General features: G+C 34.0%; 1 protein-coding gene across 2 annotated transcripts in view; it reads right to left on the bottom strand.

Moving 5' to 3' along the window:
• RB1 (RB transcriptional corepressor 1) overlaps positions 1-27,343 on the bottom strand; it is a 161,530-nt gene that overhangs the window by 126,533 nt on the left and 7,654 nt on the right. Inside the window, exons 3-4 of one of the 2 annotated variants that reach the window (XM_013059804.2) lie at positions 6,826-6,941; positions 3,155-3,274 (exon numbers count right to left, since the gene is read on the bottom strand). In XM_013059804.2, the coding sequence (XP_012915258.2) occupies positions 3,155-3,274; positions 6,826-6,941 (236 nt within the window). The remainder of the gene's footprint in view (positions 1-3,154; positions 3,275-6,825; positions 6,942-27,343) is intronic. The other variant, XM_045076673.1, reaches the window with a different exon arrangement.

The raw sequence follows: 27,343 nt of genomic DNA, 5'->3' as shown, positions 1-27,343 counted from the left end.
TAGTAGTCTAATAATTTAGGGAATGATAAATTCAACAGATTCAACATATTTTATTATACACAACTTTTAAGAACCCTGGTTTGCAAATGTACAGTCTGATTTTTAAGGAGGGATATAGTATGTAAATTTTCCTAAACTGGGCCAGAAATTTTTTTTGTTTTATAAACATTCCTGGAGGGGCACCTGGCTAGCTCAGTTGGTAGAACATGTGGCTCTTGATTTCTGGGTCAAGAGTTGAAGCCCCACATTGGGCACACAGCTTACTTAAGAAAAACAAAACTGAAAACATTAGTGGAAAGTTTACTGTTTATTACAGGTACTGGACTCAGCACCATCTGCATTATCTCATTTAGAACATTAAAAAATGTAACAGGGTAGGCACCATTATCAACTCAGTTAACACCCGAGAAAACTAAGCACTAAAACTAAGCACTAAAGTTAGGTAACTCACTTGGTCCAAGATCTTACAGTATATGTTGGAGCCCAGAGTAGAATACGAATCTGTCGGACTCAAAAGATTCCTTTTTCTTCAACATTAAACCGTACTAGAGCCGCTCTTTTTTGGTAGGGCATCATACTAGACTGTTGTAGAGAATTTTTGTGAACTCTAATTCTGAACTCTACTTACTAATCTGAAATAGCCAGTGTTTTACACTGGTCTAAAGAAAAAAACATAGGGCATAGGGGATAGGAAGAACTCAAATACTTCAGAATTACCCATATAATATTTGACTTTCTTTCTTTTCTAACTTCCTTTAGCCCCCAAAAGAATTGTAAATACAATGTATCACTAGAAAGTATGAAGGGTAAAGAGGTAAAACAGAAATAAATATCCAAGTAGATTTCTGATCTCAGATAGCGAAGCAAAAAACCTAGAAGTATCTAATTAAAATTATTACAGCAGGGAAAAAAAAATCAGGACTGTACTCCAAGTCATTCTCACTAAAATTCTGTATCTAGAAATAACCTGATGATAATAGATTTTGAGGTACTAGTCTTTACAGAATAGATTTTTTTTTAAGATTTTTTATTTTATTTATTTGACAGACAGAGACCACAAGTAGGCAGAGAGGCAGGCAGAGAGAGAGGAGAGAGGAAGAAGCAGGCTCCCTGCTGAGCAAAGAGCCTGATGCAATGCGGGGCTCCATCCCAGGACCCTGGGATCATGACCTGAGCTGAAGGCAGAGGCTTTAACCTACTGAGCCACCCAGGCACCCCCAGAATAGATTTTTTTAAAATATTGGCTTAGAGACAGTTTTGCTTAATTTATTATACTGGTAACATATCCTCTTTAGAAATGTAAGTTACTCATACAAAACCATGGTTAACATTTTGGTACTTACTTCTTTTCTAGTTACTGTCATTCAAAACATTAGTGTCAATACATTACTTTATTCAATAAATACAACCTCTTTCTGCAGTTACAAGCACAGTATATCCTGCTTTATTTATTCAGCATTAGAAGCATTTTTCTCATACTGTTCTAGTCCTCATCAAATTTTATATTTAATATTATAACCATTTTTGCAGATTGTTAATATTCCTCAGCAAATTTTATTTTACCTTTATAATACTTAGTGTTTAGACTATATTTATATCTTACTCTTTACTGTATAAATAGGTTGTTTCCAGCTTTTCATTGGTTTAAGTAATATTGTGAAAAAAAATCTCTAAAGCGTTTTTATATTTAAGATAACATTCTTAGGATTAAGTTCCAAGATATGAGTTAAAAGGCCATAAACAACTTTAAGGGAAAAAAGCATTCAGAAAAGTTCCAGTTAGGTTTAAAAAAAAAAAAAAGAAAGAAGGAAAAAATTATATATACCACATAATTTACATAAAACAATATCCAAAAGAAAGAAATATTCTAAACATGAAAACTAGTTATCTCCAGTACTAAAATTTAGGATGATTCATATTTTGTATACGCTTTTCTGTATTTTCCAGGTGCTTTATAATTAGTCTACATTTCTTGTACAAATTAATTATTATAATAAAAAAATCCTTTTTTTCCTGTGCAAATAGACTTTACTCAAGAAAAGACAAAATAAAATAATGATGGCCAATATGACCTTATTACAATTAAAAATGAGGAATAAGAAAAATTCCCTCAAAAGCCCTAGGCCAATCTTGATTTTTTTCCTCTCACTTTTCTTATCCTCTGTCACACCACTGAAGTTTTAGTGGCATACCAACCAAAAAGAAGCAAAGGGAAAATAGAAGCATCCTTCTGAGAAGGATATGTATGTATATGTCTCCAGCTCTGTCTACATACTCATTCTCCCCAGAATATTTAAGGACATGCCTCTTCTCTTCTCTCTCTTTACAATTGTTTGGTTAGCTAAAGTATTAAATCTTATATATTCTCAACCAAGTGAAATGAGCTCCAAAATAAACAAAGTAACAGCCACATGCCACACTTGGCATTTTACCAGTGGCAGTGGAGAACTGGATGAAAAGTGTACTAAAAACTTAACCTGGGGCGCCTGGGTGGCTCAGTGGGTTAACCCTCTGCCTTCGGCTCAGGTCATATCTCAGGGTCCTGGGATCAAGCCCCACATTGGGCTCTCTGCTCAGCAGGGAGCCTGCTTCCCTGTCTCTCTCTGCCCCCAGCTCTGCCTACTTGTGATCTCTCTGTCAAATAAATAAATAAAACCTTAAAAAAAAAAAAGAAAAAAAAAACCTAACCCAAGTTTATCTGAATTTCATCTTTCTCCCAGTTAAACAGTAATGAAAAGTCTCCTAAACTACCACTGAGAATACAAATCATAGCTTGGTAGTATAGGTCGTGTATACCTTCTACTCCAGCACGCTTTCCTTTTTCTGAACTAAGTAACTCCATTAGGAAGAAGTTTACATTTAGGTCACTCTTCCATTGAAAACTGGAAGTCTCTGGTAGAGAAGACTAAAGTCTTAAAGTTTGTTAAAACAAATGAGAAATACGAAAGGACAGTATAAAAATTTTGGAGGAAACATTCAGAATGCATATGACTAGATAAATAAGAAAGCTAAGAACCAATAAAAAACTAATAGCAAAAGGAACAAATCTAAGAGGTAATAACCAATAACTTTACTAAATATATTTCCCAGATGGAATCTAATTGACAGTAACATGCAAAACTGGGGCATAATCCTAATAAAACTTTCACTTTACCTTTCTAATTTGCTGTAGAGTGCACATAATACATTATACTTCTTCAACAGTCTCGACATAGCATTATCAACCTTGGTACTGGTATCAATTTCTTTTAGTAAATCAAAGAATCTGCAGACACTACAAAGAAAGGAATAGAAAAAGTGAATCTGTAACTGAAAAAAATTCATTTCATTTTCAAAGCATAGACATTTTAATCCAGAAGTTTATTAGCTCCATACCAAATCACTATTGTGTTCTTTGGAAGGAATTATTTTTTGTATTTTACTAGTTTGAAGAGTAAAAATCAACTACCTTCAACCCTATATGTGTATACCTATGCCTACATCTATTTGTACCAAAAAATAAAAAGGTTGTTATGATAGACACATACATACATATTTATTTCTACACCTGCCTATATGCTTTGAAAACCATAAGTTCACATCAATTTATCCAATTCCAACATACTGTTTCCCTTTCCAAATCTATAACTCTTCTTTGTCAGTGAGAAAGCTGTGATCCATTTATCTTTATTTACTCACTTAGTTAATCACCCTGCCTGTAGCTACCTTCCATCTCTGAAGTTACCCACTCTCCAACGTGGGCACTCTCATCTGCTCAGACTGACTCCCCATCCTAGACTGCCCCGACCCCTCCATATGGACAGCTTCCTCACCCTAGTAGTGTTCTGACTCCCCAGCCCAGACTGCATTCACTTCACATATGGTCTGGCTACTCACACACCCTGCTTGGTCTCTGGCACTGTACACCAAACAGGCCATTTCAGGGCCCTCATCCCCAACCATATCCATATGAATGCCCTCCTCATCACACTTGGGCTCTAACATTCTTCTCTGCACCCCATGCTCTCTCCTACCACAGATGCACATACGTACTTTCTTCAACCACTAATGGTTTTAGGGCTGAATTATTGGGGAAGGGAAAAGAAAAACTGATTAAAATTTTTAGGTTGTTTAAATAATGACTTTAAATCATTTTTTATTGTTTTCTATAAAAATCAATCTGTTTGAAATATTAATACATCCATTTTTTGCTAATAAAAAATAGGGCACTAAACACAGCAATCATCAACTGCACCACACACACACACACACACACAAATTGGAATTACACCAAAACAGCTAAATGAACTCAAGGGTAGTCACCAGACCCTCCCATATGCTCTCCAGCAACTAATGAATTATAGGATTCATTCTAAAAAATGGGCGGGACCACTCAGACATTCATCTCAAGAACTGTAAAAATAGAAGCTTCAGCTAATCAGCAGTGAACAAAGAACCCAAGAGACAGTTGTTAAAGTACTTGTGACATAGAAGGGACTGACGCAGCCATGACAAGCTACACGGAACAGCAAATAAAGAAGTAGAAATGATATGGAGTAGATGTTCATGATGCTGCTCACAAGAGAAAAGAGAATGGAGTAAATGTCTAGATACCTTCAAAGAAAAATAAAAAAAACTCAAAAAAGCATCTATTCAAGAAGCACGCTCAGTTCCAGTTTTTATGAGATATATGGCAATACCTATGAGACACCATGTAAACTGAATTATTACTACAAAGTCACCTTTTTCTAGGGGTAACTTAAGTGAGACTCTATTCCTTCTGCAGCCCCCCTCTGAAGGAAAGAAGAGAAGAGGGAAGGCTACAGAGAGGAAAGGCAGGCATAAAAAGCCATGATTAAGACACGCAAATCTAAAATAACTACTTATTCTACAGTACTGCTCTATGGATTGATATGTCTTATTATCCGTCCACAAGTAAGTAAGTACAGAAATTCAGAGTAAGCATTTAAAAACTTTTATGGCAATTTAACACTAATGTCGTGCCTGCTGAATATAATAGTAAAAAGTTTGGTCCTGCAGTTAGTATAATTTTTTTCTTTCATTTTTCTGGTAATTAATTTATATTATTTATTTTTTAAATGTCAGTCCATGACATACTGAAAAAAAAGTCCTTTACTAAAGCACATTTAAGCAGCAGTGGTCTAGATACCATTCCTGGATAGTTATTAGAACAAAGAGATGACCTAAGAAAAAGCTGTAATGAATATATTATTGTATTTATTGTACAGAGATTATTTATGACATGCCCAATTATAATTGTTGCTCCATTCAGAAAAAAAGTTCAGGAAAAACTTTGCCAGGAAAATTCTTTCATCTTAGAGATAAAAGATGTAATAGCCTTTCTGTCATATTCATTTAGTAATCTAGAAATAGCTTTGTAACACTGTATTACAGACATCTGTTTAATTTTACCCTTCCCACTGGAATGAGTTTCTTAAAGTCAGAGACTATTTCTCACCTCTATATCATTAGAATCTAGCACAGTATCACAGAGCCTAACAGCTCTATAAGTTTTCTTTCCTTTATTTATTTATTTTTTTTTTTTGCAGGGAAAGGGCATGGAGGGGTGGTCTACACTAGGAAAGAGATCAAGACCTCATCAGTACCTATGGTTAAGTTATAAGCACAGATTACATGAACTACTTACTTTTCTATTCATTATAAGTCATTTAATTCTCATAATTCTATAAAATAGCTCACAGATGAGGAACTGAAACAATAAAGCTAAGCCATCTGCTCTAGGTCATTTAGCTTATAAAACAACAGATACCCATTAAACCCGCTCCATCTTAACCAAAACATTCATATCATTTTCAGTCCTCTGGGCCACTGAAACATCTACTGCATGAATGTATAAATTAATGCAGAAATTTACTTATATAATTTTCAGTAAAAGGATTTACTGAAATTACTTATATAACATATAATATAAATTAACACAGAAATTTACCTATATAATTACTTGTATAAATTTTAATGAAATCTCTGAGATTCTATTTCTAATTCAGTAAGCTAAAATATGACTATACAAGTTCTTTGTTTCCACATTTTATTTAGAGGTAGTAAGAAAGAGTCACTGAAAAATGCAGCAATTTACCTCACTTAAATAAAATACTAATTATGTTTAATTCTAGATAATTTTATCCAAGAAGAAATATATACTACTATCTTTCTAGTAAAATTATTTACTGTTACATTTTGTAAAATGCTGCAAATGAAATGACTAGATGTTGCACAAAGCTGCTCAAGATAACATTCAGGAATTATTGGAAACAAATTAGTAAATTCTTCTTATAAGTATAAGGTTTATAAGCTCAACAACAATTATTTGAGTAATTATGGAAACTCAACTGGATATACAGTCTCAAAAAGTATATACTTATGCATGTGTTACATTAAGTAATATTAAACATTAATAAATGTTAACTAAATTCTTCTAGACTCCCACAACTTTTATAAAAATTTTAATCTAATAACCCTACTTTACAAACCCTTGCTCTTTTTTTCCACTTCCTCAATAGCTACAATTAGAAAGTTCTAGAGAGTGGGAGACATGATGAAAAATTTCCCAGGATTAAAAAAAATAAAAGAAAAGAAAAAGAAAAATTTCCCAGGATACAAAATTCTTGAGGAACTATATCATAAATAACACATTCGTTAAGGCTCCATGAGCCTTAGGTTGAAGGAGACTTAGGTTGACCTAAGTCCTTTAAGTGTTATTTAATTTTAGCATTTCTCACTAGTTCCCTAAATTCTATTTAAGAGGAAAGTTCAGAAATACTTTTCTTTGATGGCAGAGGCCTATATTGATATAAGAAATTTTACCTGGTTTCTATGTTTTTCTGTAGCTCAGTAAAAGTGAATGGCATCTCATCTAGATCAACTGCTGCAATAAAGATACAGATTCCCCATAGCTCCTTTTTCCTTTGAACATAACCTTCCTGCGTACAAAAAAAAAAAAAAATTCAAATATTTCATTAATCATTCACACACTGGATACCATATTAAAATTGTACTATATGATAATTTTTTTCTTATTCAATATAAATAAATGTTTTTAAATCCTTATGATGGCATATACTCTAAAGCTTTTAATTCTAAACTAATCAACAACACTTAAATTTTACATTGTAAATAAAAAAAATACTAAAAAGATCACAAAAGTTAAATTACAACTTACGGTGAAAAATTTAGGGTCTTCTCTGAAGTAAATACTTTCATTTTTATTTTATCTTATTTTTTAAAGATTTTATTTACTTATTTGACAGAGAGATTACAAGTAAGCAGAGAAGCAGGCAGAGAGCAAGGGAAGCAGGCTCCCGGCTGAGCAGAGAGCCCGATGTGGGGCTCGATCCCAGGACCCTGAGACCATGACCTGAATCAAAGGCAGAGGCTTAACCCACTGAGCCACCCAGGCACCCCAACACTTTCATTTTTAAATAATCCAATGTCCTCATAGCCAACTTAAAAGATTTTCGAGTTTATTATATATACTGTTTTTTTAAAAAACAAGGCTACTCTCTTATATAATTATCCTCTTTTTGCTCTGATTTACTTCTATTTTTTAAAGACATTTATTTTTATTTATTTATTTATTTATTTAAGATTTTATTTATTTATTTGACAGAGAGAGACACAGCAAGAGTAGGAACACAAGCAGGGGAAGTGGGAGAGGGTGAAGCAGGCTTCCTACCAAGTAGGGAGCCCGATGTGGGGCTGGGATCAGAACCTGAGCCACAGGCAGATGCTTAATGACTGAGCCACCCAGGTGCCCTTAGGAGGCCAATGCCTTATCCATTAGGCTACTAGGGCCCAGGTGTCCTTAAAGACATTTATTTTTAGAGAGAGAGCTCACACATGTGGATATGTGAGCAGGGGAGGGACAGAGGAGAGGGAGAAAGAATCCTCAAACAGACTCCCTCTTGATGGCAGAGCCTAACATGGGCTTAATCCCAGGACCCTGAGATCATGACCTGAGAAGAAATCAAGAGTCTGTCGCTTAACTCACTGTGCCAACCAGACACCCCTGATTCATTCATTTTTAAAATAATCTATGGACTCAGGTATTTTTTAACCTTGTGAAATTCATATCCCTCAGTGCCATTATTGCTTTCTTTGTGAAGTGGAAATAATAATAAATATCTCACTTAGTAAGAATTAAATGTAATTATACAACATAAGGCCCTTAGCATAATGCCTGACATAATTAGTACTTGATGAGTGGTAGCTATGATTATCATTAAAATACTTTTATTATAATTTCACTATCATTACCTTTTCCCCTAAAAATATGTATTACTTTCTAAATATGTATGTTTTATAGATAAAATTTGATTACATTAAATTGAAAATAAAAGAAATACCAAATTATCTGATGTTCTATTACAAAATTGGAACAATTTGCTTACTCTTAATTGGATGTTATAATAGAACTGAAAAGTATGTGATACAAATTTACATTGTTTTGAAATCTCAATTATACATAAGCTTTAAGAAAAGAATTATTCTGGGGCACCTAGATGTTAAGTCAGTTTAGCAGCCAACTCTTGGTTTCAGCTCAAGTCAGAATATCAGGGTCAGGATTCTCTCTCTCCCTCTCCCCCTGCCCCCCGCCCCAGCTCACAGTCTCTCTCTCTCTCTCTCTCTCTCTCAAATAAATAAATAAATATTTTAAAAAATTATTCTAGATTATCAAATTTTGAAAAATATTTTTAGTTGTTTGTTTATCAGAGAGAGAGTGAGGACAAGCAGGGAGAGCAGGAGGCAGAGGGAGAAGCAGGCTGCCAGCCAAACAAGGAGCCCATTATGGGCCTGGATCCCAAGACCCCATCATCATGACCTGAGCCAAAGGCAGATGTTCAACCAACCAAGCCACCAAGGCGTTCCTGGATTATCAAATTTCATTGACAACAAAAAGTTTATCATTATCCAACTCTAAACTTCTCCTTAATTTTAGCTACTTAAAAAATAAAATATTTTTATTTTTTATTTTAATTCCAGTACAGCTAACATACAATGCTATATTACTTTCAGGTATACAATATAGTGATTCAGCACTTCCACACATCACCCTGTGCTCATCAGGACAAGGGCACTCCTTAATCTCCATCACCTATTTCACACCCAGCCCCCCACCTACCTTCCCTCGGTAGCCATCAATTTGTTCTCTATAGTTAAGGGTGTATTTCTTGGTTGTCTCTTTTTTTCCTTTGCCTGTTTTGTTTCTTAAATTCCACAATATGCAGATATCTGTTGCATTTCTATACAAATCTTTTAAAACTTATAAATATACATCCACTAAAATTATTAATTTAAAAAGACAATATCAAAGTTTGATGAGGATGTAGAGCAAGGAATACTCAGACACAGCTGGTGACCATGTGAAATGGTACAACCGTACTGAAAAACAAGTTTGGCAAGTTCTTATACCATTAACTATACACTTTCCGTAATACTTAGCAATACCACTCCCAGATAGACGGATTTCTCCCAAGAGAAGTGGAATTCTTTCCATTTGTACATGAATCTTACTAGCAGCTTCAATCATAAAAACCAAAAAACTAGAAACAACCCAATATTCAAAAACAGGTGAACAGATAAACTGTGGTATATCCATATAATGGAATGTTATTCAACAATAAAAAGGAAAAGTACAAATAAACACAACATAGATAAATCTCAAAATTACTACATGGAGAAAAAAAAGCCAGAGAAAACAGGGAAAATTAATTTTTAATGGCAAAAAGTAGACCAGTGGCTGCATAGGAACAGGAATGGAGGTGTGTGAAGAATCACTACAAAGGAGAAGGAGAAAACTTTCTGGAGTAACCAAACATTTCTATATCTTAATTTATGGTGGTAATTACATGGCTGAATGCATTTGTTAAACTTAATGAACTAGTCACTCAAAACTGGTTGACTTTAGTATCTGTAAATTATGCTTCAATAAATTTGATTTTTGAAACTATGTTAAATAACTTTATTTCAAAATGAACAAAGTCTATATAGCTCACCTGTTACAATGACTAATAAGTATATTATGTTTTAATAAAATGAACATCAACTTTTGTGTATGTGCTTATATTAATATGGTTAATTTCTCAGAAACAACTAAGAGGTAAAAGGTTGTTTGTCCCTATAATAAATAACCCCCACACTACATTACTTTTTATAATTTTTTGGGCTAATTTCTTAGATTTTTGGTTTGCTTCCTTGCTCTCAGGCTATCACCTGTTAAACCTAACTGCCCTCAATATGTGTACTTCCAGGAACTGTAATTTTTTTTAAATGTTTTAAAAGTTGAGAAATGAAGTAGTTATTAAAAGGAGAACATTGCTCATTTTTTAAAAACAACAGATTTTATTAAGACATAGCCAACACAATTCAACACACATTCACTGAAATGATAAAATGCCTGAATGAAATGTTCTATAAATAGGTTCGGATTTTTAAGGACCTAAGGAATTTTCCTACAAGCAAAACATATGACTATTATTTCAGAGAGATTTGTAAAGCTTGCTGTTGTTGCTATTGTTCTAGCTACATTTCAATTAATTCTTTTTTGGATAAAGTGTTTTTTCTTCTTCATACACATTTATCTATGGAAGAAAAATAAATGTTACTTTTAAACTTCAGACCATTAAATATTAAATATGTCAGAGAGAACCGTATAACAGATGAGATGAATTAGATTATTCATTTATAAGCAAATATTTTTGTGTATCTATACAAAGCAAATGATCAGTTTCCAAATAGAAGACTCCTAGAAGTAGACTTTCTGGACTCACACACACCCACTCACCCCAACAGGTACAAACAATAACACTGACTTAGTCTGTTTAGTTATAACCAATAACACTGACTTAGTCTGATCTTATACCTAGCTGCCACCGAGATTTGCTAGATGGAAAAAATTTACAAAGCCAGAAAGATTAGAATTAACTACAGAATCCTACTCTATAATTACTTTGTTCACTTTTTAAAACAGCAGATTATATTAGGACATAGACACCACAATTTAACACAAAGTCATTTGATATGATAAATGCTTAAATGAAAAGCATCAGTTTAAACACTAAACTACACTAAAATCATCTTTACCTTCATATAGGCTTCTTTATACTTCCTTTTTGTTTTTTAGTATCCTCCAAATTTTGACATCTCTAAAAATTTCTTAAGAAATATTCATTATACAACTGCCATGGTTATGACTCTGGGGAATACAATGGTGAAAACAAAAACAAAAACAAAAATTCTGTATCTTCCTGGAACTTACATTCTCTTATTTAAGAACATGGATTTTGGTGTCAAACACTCAAGAGTTTGAATGCATATTTGAGTTGTGTAACTGTGGGCAACTTGTTAAAATCCAATAAAGACTCAATTTCTATGAAAATAGTAATGACAGTAATAGTGTCTGATCATAGAATCACCACAAAAATTAGCAGTGAGAATGCTCTTAAGTAATGTTTGGTGCCTGGCATTGTACCTACTGAATCAGAATTAATTATCAGCAGCAGCATTACCATTATCAGTGAATCTAGCACTCATTCCACTACACCATAGTGGTCTCAATACCACTCACTATTTGATCTTCTCTATACCATAAATATCCAACCTTGGGAATAATGGATGTGTGTGTGTGTGTGTGTGTGTGTGTGTGTGTGTGTGTGTGTGTGTACGTTTAGGAAATAAGGTTTAATGACCCCTAGCCCCAGGCAATCACTGAACCGATTTTAATTCCTTTTCCAGAATGTCATACAAATGGAATCATATGGTTTGTAGTCTTTTTTGTCAGGCTTTTTTCACTTAGCAAGCTTCTGAGGATTTATCTATCCTATTATATCTATCAGTATTTATTCCACTTAATTTCTGAATGTACTCCATTGTATGAATATACCACAATTTGTTTATCCATTCTAAGACTTGAGTACATATGTTATAAATAATGCTACTAACCTTAACCCTAAATATCCAACTATAGGTCTTTAAATAGATATATGTTTTCATTTCTTGAGCAAATACCTAGTTGGGGAACAGCTAAGTTCTATGTTAAATGTTAGTTTAAGTTTATAAAAAACCAACAAACTGTTTTTCCAATGTTTGTTGCTGGTTTTCTAGCCATCCTAATATGTGTGTAGTGGTACATTTTCCCAAGGACTAATGACATTGACTGTTTTTTCAAATCTTACTTAACATCTGTATCTCTTCCTTGGTAAAAGGTCTTTTCCAATCTTTTCTATTCAGTTGTTTGTCTTATTAAGCTGTAAGAATTATTTGTACTTCTGGATTCAAATTCTTTGATAGGTGTTTTGCAAAAATTTTCACCTGTTCTGTGACTTGTATTTTCATTTTCTCAAACAATGTATTTCAAAAAGCATAAGTTTTTCATTTTAATGAATCTCAATTTATTTTTTCTTTTATGGATGATGTTTTCATGGTATTATCTTGGTATTTCGTGGTATTATCTTTGAAATCTCTGCTTAACCAGAGTCTCTTATGGTTTGTTCCCCTCTCTCCTTTTTTCTCTCCTCCAATATGTTCATCTGTTTTCTTTCTTAAATTCCAAACAAATATATCCCATGTCATCTTCTACAAGTTTAGGTCTCTAAATCAAGTTAATTTTTATAAGTGTTACAAGGCAGAGATCAAAGTTCATTCTTTGTATGTGAATATCCATTCAGTTGCTCCAACATCACTTGGTGAGAGGGATAGTCTTCCTACACTGAATTACCTTCAAACCTTTGTATACAAAGACTGAGCATATATGTGTGGATTCTATTTATGGATCCTCTGGTCTGTTCTACTGCCCAGCTTGTCTTTCTTTTCAACAATACTATAATGTCTTGACTAATGTGGTTTTACATGTTTTGTTCTTTTTTAGTTTGGTTCAGGATTTTCCAATCTGAAAAGGTCACCTGATTCACCTCTCATTTGCAAATTAAGAAATTAAAGACTGGAACTGAGACTTGTGCAATACAGCCAGTCAAAGCCACAGAACTAAAACCCAAGTTTCCTAACACTCAATTTAATATTGCTCCATTCCTTTGAGAATATTTCCTTGTTATATTCCTACATTGATGTTCCTAACATTTTCAGTATGAGATCCTTAATCTTATCACCCCACCAAGAGTATTCTTAATTATTTTACTATTCTGTATTCTTGATTTTTATTTTATTTTAGAAGGTTAAAGAATCACAATACCTAAAGCTTCAACATTCTTCTCTACATCAAATACTTTCTAATTATCATATCTCCCAGTCTTCAAAATGTCTCTGCATCTTCATCTCTAAATTCCTCTTCTCTTCTGATCTTTACAAATGGACATTCTCCTCCACTCTCAAATTAACAACTCTAAGGTCTTTCTACCACCTATTTTCAGATCTCATTGCCTCTCATCTCCTTCAAGACCTGGTGGCTTTTTCATTACTCCCTCTATCTTTTGTAATTTCTCTAACAGTTTTCCTTCTAAAAGCTTCTTTCTCTTTTGTTACAAATAAGCCTGTATCACCTTAAAAACAAAAATGACCCATATCTCTACGTCTGGACCTTATCAAGCTACCATCCTCCCTTCACATACAATCCTTTTACCTTCTCACTATTCACACACCCACTCACCATACACTCTCACAGGACACACACAGTACATCCACTGAACACATATGCTAACTACACAGGCACTATTATACTGAGGCTACTCTCTAGGTCTTCAAAGATCTGTCTTTCCAAACTAAATGGCCTTTTTTGGGTTTATCCACAAAGACCTCTATGTGGCATCTGACACTGGTGCAATGAAACTTTTTCTCTTACCTTTTAAAACACTCTAATATCCACATTCTCATTTCTTTCTCTCTCACAACTTTTTCAGTGTTTCCCAACTCCAAAGACTTTTTTCCACCATATTCTGTTTTTCTCAGCAATCTCATTTGCTTCCACAGCAAACCCTACCATTTCCATACAAATGATTAGCATATCTTATCCTGCTTTCCAGCCCTGATTGCTCTCTCAAGATCCACAGCTTATTTTCCAATAGCAATTTACAACTAAAATCTGTAACCTATGTGTTTTCTATAAAATTTAGTTGATAATTATGAAAAGGGCTTAGAAGAGGACATCAAAAATGGTTAAAGCAGAGAATAATTCTTACCCAGCCAAAAGAAAATAAATGGGCAAGGACAGGAACAAGCATTCTGCAAAAGAAAAAAATGCTACTTTCCAACAAACATATTTTGAAAAGACTGAACCTTAAAAGAGTAACAATTGAAAGACATTTTAATAATATGATCAAGATCCTTAGGAGTTCAGTTTTATATCTAAGAATTTATCCAATGAAAGTATCTGGAGAGTTTAATCAAGATTTAGTATAATACATCACCAGAGGCAGGGGAAACAAAAGCAAAACTGAACTATTGGGACTACATCAAGATAAAAAGCTCCTACACAGTGCAAGAAACAACAACAACAACAACAAAAAAAAAAAAACTGAAAGGCAGCCTATGGAATGAGAGAAGATATTTGTAAACAACATATCTGATGAAGGGATAGTATCTAAAATCTATAAAGAACTTGCCAAACTCAATACCCCAAAACCAAATAATCCAGTTAAAAAATGGGCAGAAGGGACGCCTGGGTGGCTCAGTTGGTTAGACGACTGCCTTCGGCTCAGGTCATGATCCTGGAGTCCTGGGATCGAGTCCCGCATCGGACTCCCAGATCCATGGGGAGTCTGCTTCTCTCTCTGACCTTCTCCTCGTTCGTGCTCTCTCTCACTCTCTCTCTCTCAAGTAAATAAATAAAATCTTTAAAAAAAAAAATGGGCAGAAGACATGAATGACAACTTTTCCAAAGAAGACATCCAGATGGCTAACAGACACATGAAAAGATGCTCAACATCATTCATCATCAGGAAAATACAAACCAAAATTATGATGAGATACACACCTGTCAGAATGGCTAAAATCAACAACACAAGAAACAACAGGCATTGGCAAGGATCCAGAGAAAGGGGAACCCTCCTGCACTGTTTGTGGTAATATAAAATGGAAAACAGCATGGAATCTCCTCAAAAAAATTAAAAATAGAATTACCCTATGAGTCAGTAACTGTGCTACTAGTTATTTATCCAAAGGATACAAAAATACAGATTCAAAGGAATACATGAACCTGATCTTTTTGGCAACATTATTAACAATAGTCAAACTATGGAAAGGGCCCAAATGTCCATCAACTGATGAATGTATAAAGATGATGTGGTGTGTGTATACAAACACACACATACAAACACACTGGAATATTATTTGGCCATCAAAAAATGATATATTGCCATTTGTCACAATGTGGATGGAGCTAGAGTGCATTATGCTAAGAGAAATAAATCAGTCAGAGAAAGATAAATACCACATGATCTCACTCAAATATGGAATTTAAGAAAGAAAACAGATGAACATATTGGAGGAGAGGAAAAAAGGAGAGAGGGAAACAAACCATAAGAGACTCTTAACAACTCTAGAGAACCAACAGGATTGATATAGGGAGGTGGGTGGGAATTGGGCTAGATGGGTGATGGGTATTAAAGAGGGCACTTGTTGTGATAAGCACTGGGTATTGTATGTAAGTGATGAATCACTGAATTCTACTCCTGAGAGCAATACTGCACTGTATGTTAAATAACTAAAATTTAAATAAAAATTATGAAAATAAGATTTAGTGTAATAGAGGTTAAAGAATTATTTGTAAGAACAAAATTAGTGGGAAAACCTAAATATCCTAAAATAGAATATTTAAATAAATTGTAATGGAGCTCTATCACACAATGATCTAAAACCCTTAAAATATTTCAAAGATTATAAGGAAACAGGAAAATGTCAAAGATATGTTAAGAGGAAAAAAACCCCTACCAAAATTCAAAATTCTGAGTATATTTTGATTATAATTTTGTGAAAATTTTTAAAAAGGGAAAGCAAAAATATATCAAAATGCTAATTATTATCTCTACATGGTAGGATTACAAATGATTTTCATTTTATTCATTATTCCTAGATACATTTTCTAAATTAATACAATTATAGTAGGAAAGTCAGTAAAATTTAAAAGTTCTAGGGGCACCTGGGTGGGTCAGTCGGTTAAGCCTCTGCCTTTGGCTCAGGTTATGATCTCAAGGTGTTAGGATTGAGCCCTGCATCAGGCTCCCTGCTCAGCAAGGTGCTTTCTTCTTCCTCTCCCTCTGCCTGCTGCTCCCCCTGCTTGTGTGCTCACACCTGCACTCTATCAATAAAACCTTAAAAATAAATAAATTAAATAAAAATGAATAAATAAGTGCTAAATTTATACAAAGCAATAAACAGAAAAAGTAGGAATACTAAAGAGAAAAATCTTAAAGATATTAAAACATTAATTACCTATCTTACAGTTTAAATCAAAATCTACAATCAACATTTGAAAAGGCTACCTATTAAGGTAGCATTTAGTTTAGTGCACTTGAACCACCCTAATGATAACCCCCAGTTGATGATGGCACGTACTTGCTTTAAAATGCACTAACTTACAAAAGAGCTCCACCATGTGGTAACACAAATCATCTTGGTGGCATCAGAAAATTATCTTACCTACCGTAACTTAACATGAATTTAAACTGAATTTTGAAAGTTAAAAATACTAGCCATTGGGGCACCTGGGTGGCTCAGTGGGTTAAAGCCTCTGCCTTCAGCTCAGGTCATGATCCCAGTGTCTTGGGATCAAGCCCCACATCGGGCTCTCTGCTCAGCAGGGAGCCTGCTTCCTTCTCTCTCTCTGCCTGCCTCTCTGCCTACCTGTGATTTCTCTGTCAAATAAATAAATAAAATATTTAAAAAAAAATACTAGCCATGGGCAAGATGAAAATAAGCTATACGAAATATGCTTTTGGGCACTTGGGTGACTTAGTCAATTAAGCATCTAACTTCAGCTCAGGTCATGATCTCAGGGTCCTGAGATGGGGGGGGGGGTGTCTTCAGGCTTCACACTTAGCAGGGAGTCTACTTCTCCCTCTCCTTCTGCCCATCCCCCTTGCTTGTGTGTGCTCACTCCCTCTCTTTCTATTGCTCTCAAATAAAGAAATAAGATATTTTTTAAAAAAGAAATATACTTTCTAACTCACAGTCAGTAGGACATGTCCTTACTCTTGACTCATAGGATTGTAACCAATGATTAACAGTAAGGTTACAAATTAAATATATTACAGGAATATAATAATATAATAGAGGACTGGAGGCAATAAGAGCTGTCTTTATCTTCTACTCTTGGATTTCCTCCTCATCAAGGTTATATGTAGGAACCAAAGGGATAACAGACCAATATGTCAGAAAATCCCACCTCTCTCACTTGTGTAATAATGGCTGACAGCAGTTAGTGTTAAATACGTTCTTTGATGTGCTCAGAAGTAAAAATCAAGAGTGGCTTAGCCAAGAAAAGGAATGCAAAAGCTAATCTTACTTATACTCAATCACATTTGTGATACAACACACAGGAGTAAACAACAGGTGAATCAGCCATGGAGTTACACAATGCCCTTGTGAGGAGAGAGTTGACTCCACTACCAGAAAAATAAGTACCTAACAAGTTCAGATTTACCTGACCCACTGCCCAAGAGATGGGGCTTCCTCCCTTAAGAATTTCTACAGAACTCAGTGGATAGGAATATCTAAACATTCAACTGAACTGTGATTTACTTATTTATTTGTCCATATCTCAACCAGTCTATATATACATCTGGAAGGTAAAACAGTTCTACCTAATTCATTGCTATACCCCCAAGAGCTTAGTGAAGTATCCAGCACTAACTTGGCATTAAGTATGTATTTCTTTTTTAAAAGCAGTACTAATAGCTATACCCCAATATAGAATGGAATAGCTTTTTTTCCCCCTTTAGTACGCTCAGAAAAACAAGCATCAATTCAATCACCAATACAAGGTATAAGGTAAGACTAGTTCTACTATAGTTTCTTCAACTCCCATTCATACATTGGTAACAACTAATGAGTACAAGCAAGAGTAACTCACACAAAGAAATGATACTACAGAACTCATTTTCTAAACAGGTGATAGATGACTGACCTGGAACTTGGTTTCTGGTCAAGCTGTTTGCTTAGTTTATTGAGTCAAAGCCCCAAAGATGATCCCGAGAAGACATAACAATATAGGAGAGAAAACCGCCATCAAATGCAAACAGCTATTAATTAATTGGCTTTTCTGTAAAAGATCTATGAAACTAATATCTACCACTCTTAGGAACAAGGTTAAAATACACTGAGAAGAGAGATCATTCTGACAACTCGGATTGAATTTTATGGATAAAAGGTATCTTCCAAAGTTTGCATACCAACTCCTTCTTCCAATACTGCATATTCTACTTGAAAAAAGGAAAAAATCAAATTAATAAATGAGCTGGCATTAGAATAAAAGAATCCCAAATTGGAAGGGAACCAAAAGAGATCACTGATCATCAAAGTCCTATGTCTGGGAGTTTCTAGGGTTCCAAGTCATAAAATGATAATCTGGCAAATTTTTCAATATTTAAAAAAACTTAAGAAAACCCATATGTCTACTCTCAATAAAGCCTCAGTTAATAAAGTAGCCATCCAGTTACACAATGCCCTTGTGAGGAAGACACTTGTTAGAATGGGCATTTGTCACTTTTGTTAGAATTCAATGCAGCATAGTAACATAATTTACCTTTATGTTGATAAAAAGCATTGGCTGTTGGCTTTTATGTCTGAGTAAAATTAGGAAAAATAAACAAACTTAATTTTAAAAAGTTTGGTAGACTTTCTGAAACAGAGCCAAGGTGGGTGAAGCTAATAATTAATGTTTGGTAGTTTTGAGTGCAATATGATTCTGATTCAACTAACCTTAAAAAAATAGTTTGTATGATGAGAAAATCAAAGCACATATAAAAGAGATAAATTAAAGCAGGACTAGGATAAAGAATGTTTGATAAAATAATTCACTTCAAAACTCTCCTAAATACCTAAGTCTCATATAAACTTGATTATCTGTTTATAGCTTAATATAAAAGAGAGAAATAACTACCAACCTGAACATCAATAATTATGAATACCACATCTTTAAAATTAAAATGAGTATAAATAAGGAAAAATAGTAATTTGCTGACAGATTATTTAACCATTTATTTCAAAGCAACTCCTGTTGACAACCTAGCACACTTGGAAGCCCATAATAATCTCAATGGTCATTTCAATCCTATGGAAGAGTATTTCATATATCCTTCTGGTATCTATTCCTAATTAGGTGGGACACAATTCAGATCTGGCTCTATGTTTGTGGGGAATTGTGGGGAGGGTAATTTTTTTAAAAGATTTACTTATTCATTTGAGAGAGAAAGAACATAAGTGGGAGGGGCAGAGGGAGAGAATCTGAAACAGACTCTGAGCTAGTGCAAAACCCTATGTGGGTTCAATCTCACAACCCTGAGATCACGACCACAGCCAAAAATAAGAGCTAATGGCTTAATTGACTGCGCCACTCAGGCACCCTGTGGGGCAGAGGTAATTTTTCAAAAAGAAATTCATTATGGTTGATTTTCAATAATTTGTATCCCAAAATATACTAGAAAGGAATTTTTTTTTAAATCTTAATGAAACTATATGTAATAAAATTAAAGAAAAAATATAAAATATAAGATAAAGAACTTGGGCATTCTGGGAAGCATAATTCTGAACATTATTCTCTTATTAACTTTTTTAATTTTTTTTTTATTTGACAGAGATCGCAAGTAGGCAGAGAGGCAGGCAGAGAGATGGGGAAACAGTCTCCCTGCTGAGCAGAGAGCCCAATGTGGGGCTTGATCCCAGGACCCTGAGATCATGACCTGAGCTGAAGGCAGAGGCTTAACCACTGAGCCACCCAGGCACCCCTCTCTTATTCAATCAATTAACAATAAATATTTATTAAATGCCTACAGCAACAACCACTATTTTAACTGCTTGTAATACATTAGTAAACAAAATAAGCATTCCTGTTTCCTGAAGCTGACACCTTAGGGGGAAGAGAAAGACAATAAGCAAAAATCAGTATAAATAAGTAAACTATACACTGTTACAAAAATAACAGAGTAAAGTGGATAGAGAATTTGAGGGAGAAGTGAGGGCAGATTACAGTATTAAACAGGGTGGTAGATCTCATTGGTAGAGTGAGATTTGAGCAGACTTTTATTTTATGAACAAAGACACAATCCATTAAATTTTGACCCAGAGCTTCCATTTCTAGACTACACTACATCTTCTTACTTGTGCATTAAATGTGGATATAAGGATATTCACTGCAGTTGTTTGTAGTATAAAATATTCAAAAATAAACTAAATCTTTCTTAACAGGGGAGTACAAAGTAAATAATATGTCCATACAATGGAAAATACATCCACTAAAAATATCAAGCTAAACACAGAGGATGAGTTGATGTTCAAGATACATTGCTACATGAGAAAAGCAAAGTAGAGAATAATGCAAAAACTAGAAACTTTTCTTAGTTGCTTCTGGATGGAAAAAGTATGTGTCTGGAGGATAGGAATGAGAGAAACTTCATTGTTTAATTTTTATTTCTCTTAAATCTTGAACCACATGAATCTATTGCCTATTACAATAATAATAAATGGTAATAATAATAGTAATTATTTATTTATACTTCTAAAACAATCCATAAGACTTCAATTAGGTAAAACAAAAATCCTTAGATCTATGTGGTGAGGTGGGAGGAGAAAGGATTGGAGGTAGAGAGCAAATGAAAACTTAACAATGGTTATCTCTATAGAGGTAGAAATAGAAAGAAGCCAATGGATATTCATTTTTTATTACTATAAAATGTGATTTCTTAAAAAGAAGCATATTTGACTTTTGAATATATATTTTTCTCTGAACTTTTGAAAACAAAATATAAAAATGATAATTTAAAAAAAAAAACAGGAAAAATGTTAGTATCTAAAAAAATGCATGCTATAATGCTTTGGATATAAGCATCCAAAATAATAAATACTCAATTAGAAGATTCATAGTGACCACAAAGTTAAATAAGTTAGTTCTCAGAAGAAGCCTAATGGCTCTTCATTCAGAGATGAAGGTTAAATTCCTTGTATGGGTTCTCCAGAAAAAGAAAGTAAACTGCAGTAAAAAATATTGGCCAACCGTGAAAACTGCTATGAAGGAAAAGCAATTTTTAAAACAGGCAGCCCAATTATATATTATTATTATAATTACACTACACATAATTATATATGAGACCTATATGAGTATTTCATGATCAAAGTTCATGATTAACTTTAATAATGTTATCTGATATATATATTAAGTATAAATCAATAAATGATGGGAAATTTAGGAAAGAAACAGATTAAGAAAGAGAATAGAAAAATGGAGAAAATCAGTGAAAGCAAAATCTATTTTTTTAAGAGATCACCAAAATAGAGAAACTTTTAGTTTGACTGACCAAGACAAAAGAAAGAGGCTTAAATTAGCTAAAATTAAGAATGAAGTAACGACATAAAGAGCAACCTTACAGAAATTTAAAAAAAAAAAAAAAAACTATAGCATGAATGCTTATAACAATTGAAATGGACAAATTCCTTAAGAGAGACCAACTACCAAAACTGACTCAAAAAGAAACAATCTGAATAGACTTATAGCAATTGAACAGTAATTTTAGAACTTCCCACAGAGAAAAGTCCAGGCCCAGATTGCTTCACTGGTGAATTCTACCGGATACTTAAAGAGGAATTAGTAACAATTCATCAAATTCCTCCACAAAAACCTCTTAGAAGGGAAGATCTCCCAACTTATTCTGTGAGAAGCCAGTATTACCCTGATACTGAAATCAGACAAACACATTACAAGGAAAGAAAACAGAGATAAAATCTCCTATGAGTATATGCCAAAATCCTCATCAAAATACTAGCAATCCAAATTCACAAACATATAAAAAAGATTATACACCATTATCAAGTAAGACTTATTCTAGAAATGCAATTCTGGCTTAAGATCTGAAAATCAATTAAAGTAATACCAATAAGAGAGGAAAAAAAGAATATAACATTATATTAATAGGCACAGAAAATCATTTGACAAAATCCAAACTCATTTGATAAAACACTTAATGCAAGAGAAAGAAAAGGTAACACTCTTTCTCTCTCTAAAAATAGACAAACTACTTGTCTAGCATTAAATATTCACTAGGGAGAAGGTATTATAAAATATACCATTTTACATACAGAGAAACAAAGATTTGGATGATAGCAGACTTATCTTCGGAAACAATGGAAGCTAGAATACAATGGAACTTGGCAGGAAAAAGCCAAGCTACAATTTTTTTAAATCATTTATTTATTTATTTGAACGATAGAGAGTGAAATAGAGAACACAAGCAGAGGGAAGAGCAGAGAGAGGGAGAGGCAGACTCTGCTGAGCAGGAAGCCTGAATCTGATAATCTAAGAAAAAATCTACTCTTAACATTGCACTTACTGGTAAAAGACAGAATGATTTCTCCTTAACAGCAGGAATTCTTCCCACTTCTACTCAACAATGTATTGAAATCTTAGCCAGTGCAACAGGCAAGGAAAAGAAAGAAAAATGTTATAAAGGAAGAAATAAAGCTGACATAATTGTACACATAGGAAATCTATGAAAACTCAAAAACGGGCAAAAAAAACATAAAAGATAACACACTGTTCATGATAAACAATGGCAAATAAGCACATTTAGAAGACCTTCAGTAACTGTGGACTTTGGGTGACAATGATGTGTCAGAGTCGGTTCAAGTGTAACAAATGTAGCACTCTTGTGACAATGTTCATAATGGAAAAGGTTAAGCATGTGTGGAACAAGGGGTATATGGGAACTCTCTGTACCTTTTGCTTAATTTTGTTGTGAACCTAAAACTATTCTAAAAAGAAAAGTCTATTTTAAAAATATCTCATATAATTAGCAATCAGAAAAATGTAAATTAAAATCACACTGAAATATCACTACATACCAAGAAGAATGGCCAATTTAAAAAAATAGTACCACCACCAAAAGTGGGCAAAGACGTAAGGAAACTGAATCACCCATATATTAATGGTAGGAATATAAAATGGAATAGCTGGAACAAAGTTTGGCAGCTCTTACAAAATTAAACACATATAGACCATACCATATGACCAGCAATTGCACTCCCCCAGAAAAATTAAAACTGATATCTATACAAAAACCTATACACAAATATTCACAGCAGCTGTATTCCTAACAGCTAAAACCTATGAATGAGGCAGATGTCTTTCAATGAGTGAAAGGTTAAACAAACTGGTCCAGTCATGCCATGGAATACTACTGAACAATAACAACAAAATGCAATGGGCTGACTTGTGCCCCTGCCCAACTCCTGAAAACTCAAATGCTGAAGTCCTAACCCTAAGTACCCAAGAATGTAACTGTTTTGGAAGATAGGGCCTCACATAGGAACAATACATTAAAATGAAGACATTTGGTAAGCCTTAAACCAACCTGATTAGTGTCCTTATAAGAACAGGAAACTTGGACACACACACACACACAACACACACACACACACCCCACCAGGGATATGTGCACATAGGATAAGCATTCCAGAATGCAAGGAGAAGGCAGCAATCTGCAAGCCAAACAGAGAAGTCCCAAAAGAAACTAAATCTGCTGACATCTCAACTTGGACCTTCTAGTCTCCAGAAACATGACAAAATGTATTTCTGTTGTTTAAGCGACCCAATCTGTAGTATTTTGTTATGGCAGCCCTATCAAACTGATATACTGATAACAGTTTCACTCCAGGGAATTTATTCTGAGTGAAAAAAGCCAATCCCAAAGGTTAAATACTGTAAAATCCCACTTAGATAACATTCTTGAAATTACAAAATATGTCACATTATTATTAAGTAACAATCTTATTAAATATGTATAGACAACCTGGTCTACTGGTACTGTCAACATAATATTTGGAATGATGATTACAATCATTGGTCATCTTTGGGGGATCTTACAAAACAAATATGTTCGTTTAAAAACTAGCCAATAAAAGCAAAGCATAAAGCACTTATCCTTCCTTTCCTGAAAGAACTATACTTTAGAATAAGAACAGTTAATGAAGAGAAGTTTCTCTTTACAGAATTACAACTAATCATTGAAAGAGGAATGATAAAGTATCATATTACCATTTAGCAACCCCTATGGATTCAGTCAATGGTCATCAATAGTTGCTTAGAACAAAAAAAAGGGACATAACAAGATACATGCATCCCAATGGGCATTCACAAAAATATCTCTAAAATATTTCTTCCAGAAAATATCAAACCAGCATCTGATCAGGCCTCTGGCCTGATCTATTTCCAGAAAATACAGAGGATTAGACAAATATTTTAAACAATGAAGAAGACACAATCTGCAAAGTAAACACTGTAGGAAATTCTACAGAATAAACCATCCAGTTTCTTCAACAAATAAATTGTAAGAAAAGAAAGGGATGGGGGACAGAAGTAAAAGATAAAATCTATAGATTAAGATATTTAAGACACAAGTCAACCAATTATAATACATGAGCCTTATTTGAATCCTGATTAGAACATGTGAAAAAAAGTTCATGAAGTAATTGAAAAATTTTGAATATGGGATATTTGATAATAGCAAACTGTCACTGGGGGCACCTCGGTGGCTCAGTTGGTTAAGCATCTGACTCTTGATTTTGGTTTAGGTCATGAACTCAGGGTCATAACATTCAGCCCAGCAGCAGGCTGTGCACTGAGTGTGGAGCCTGCTTAAGATTCTCACTCTCCCTCTTCCTTTGTCCACCCTCTACATGCATGTGCACACACTCTCGCAAAAAAAAAAAATTTTTTTTCAAATAAAATATTCTGGTTTTTAAAGTTATTAAAAGAACCTTTTGCAAAGGAGAAGTTATTTGCAAAAGAAGAATTTCAGCCCTGCCCGAAGAACCCTGCATGAAGACGTGTCATATGTCTGTAGTACTGTGTAACTTACATGGAATGCCTAGTGTTACTCCAATTCCAAATGATGCCTTTCAACTATCTTCCTAAACATAATGATCCATATCACAAAAACAAATGCTTCTATCAAGGGCAATATATTTCAAAGTTCTTGAATATATATATACACACACACACACAAAACCTTAAGAGGCTGACATTCAGACATCATTTCTGCTTTATAGATAAGCAAACTGAGACTTGGAGAATTAACCAATTTACCTAAAATCCTATAGCTAAAATGCAACTAGTATCATCAAAAGTTTCCTGTCTCCAGGTCCAAGGCTTTTCCATTCTATACAGCCATTTAAGATGCACAAAGAAAACCAAAATTTTAACAACTGATTCATTGTAAGTCACAACATGAACAGTACTCCTGGCCAATTTCTTAATGGAAAGTCCTTATTTATATCCTATATGCAGTATGAATAGCATCTAATCTAATGACAGCAATTACATATTACACACTTATTAAACATTTATACAAAAAGGAAAAAAACACTTTTCTAGACAGAACACCACAGACCTTTCCTTAAATTTTAGAAAAAATTACCACATCAGAATCATTACACACACATTTATAAATTCAACTATTTTCAAGGTTGCTTTGGCTATTTGGGGCCTTTGTGGTTCCATACAAATTTAAGGATTGTTTGTTCTAAGCTCTGTGAAAAATGCTGTTAGTATTTTGATATGAATTTCCTTAAATGTGTAAATTGTTTGGGGTAGTAAAGACATTTTAACAATATTTGTTCTTCCAATCCAAAAGAATGGAATGTCTTTCTTGGGGTCATCTTTCTTTCATGAGTGTTTTATAGTTTTCAGAATACAGGTCTTTCGCCTCTTTGGTTAGGTTTACTCTTGGGTATTGTTTCTGGTGCAATTGTAAATGGAATTGATTCCTTAATTTCTCTTTCTGCTGTTTCATTATTGGTGTATAGAAATGCAACAGATCTCTGTAGGTTGATTTTGTGTCATGAGACTCTACTGAATTCATGTATTAGTTCTAAGCAGTTTTGTGGCAGTCTTTCAGGTTTTCTACATAGAATATCATGTCATCTGTGAATACTGAAAGTTTTAGTTCTTCCTTCCTGATTTGGATGCCTGTTATTTCTTTTTGTTGTCTGATAGCTGTGGCTAGGACTTCTTGTACTGTTAAATAACAGTGTAAGAGTGAACATCCCTGTCTTTTTCCTGACCATAGAGGAAAAGCTGTTTTCCCCATTGAGGATGATATTAGCTGTGGGTTTTTCTTATATGGCCTTGATTATGTTGAGGTTATGTCCCCTCTAGCCCTACTTTGTTGAGGGTTTTTATCATAAATGGATATTGTACTTTGTAAAATGGTTTTTTTTAATCTATTGAAATGACCATACAGTTTTGTTTTTTTTTAATTTTTTTAAAGATTTTTATTTATTTATTCGACAGAGAGAGATTACAAGTAGGCAGAGAGGCAGGCAGAGAGAGAGGAGGAAGCAGGCTCCCTGCTGAGCAGAGAGCCCGATGCGGGTCTTGATCCCAAGACCCTGAGCTCATGACCTGAGCCAAAGGCAGCGGCTTAACCCACTGAGCCACCCAGGCGCCCCGACCATACAGTTTTTATTCTGTCTTAAAAAGCAAAGCTGGAGGCATAACAATTCCAGATTTCAAGTTATATTACAAAGCTGTAGTGATCAAAACAGTATGGTACCGCATGAAAATAGGCACAAAAATCAAGGGAACAGAATAGAAAACCAAGGGATGAACCCGCAACTATATAGTCAGTCATCTTCAACAAAGCAGGAAAGAATAGCCAATGTGGAAGAAGTCTCTTCAACAAATGGTCTTGAGAAAACTGGACAGCAACATGCCAAGGATGAAACATGACCACTTTCTTATACTAAACATGAAAATCAATTCTAAATGGATTAGAGACTAAAACGCGAGATCTGAAACCATAAAATCCTAGAATAGAATGCAGACAGTAACATCTTTGACACTGACCATAGCAACTCCTTTCTAGATGTCTCCTGAGACAAGGGAAACAAAAGCAAAAATAAACAATTGGGACTTGATTAAAATAAAAAGTTTCTACACAGCAAAGGAAACATAAAACTAAAAGGCAACCTATGAAATGGGAGAAGTTATTTGCAAATGACATATCAGATAAAGGGTTAGTATCCAAAATATATGAAGAACTTATAAAACACCCCAAAAACAGATAACCCAATTAAAAAATGGGCAGAAGACATGCATAGACATTTTTCCAAAGAACACACAGATGACATGCAGTCGACGTACAGATGGTCAACAAATACATGAAAGGAT

Source organism: Mustela putorius, unplaced genomic scaffold (assembly GCF_011764305.1).
Source record: "Mustela putorius furo isolate JIRA1106 unplaced genomic scaffold, ASM1176430v1.1 tig00000179_pilon_pilon_pilon, whole genome shotgun sequence".
NCBI lineage: Eukaryota > Metazoa > Chordata > Mammalia > Carnivora > Mustelidae > Mustela > Mustela putorius.
This window is presented reverse-complemented; position numbering and strand designations above follow the sequence as displayed.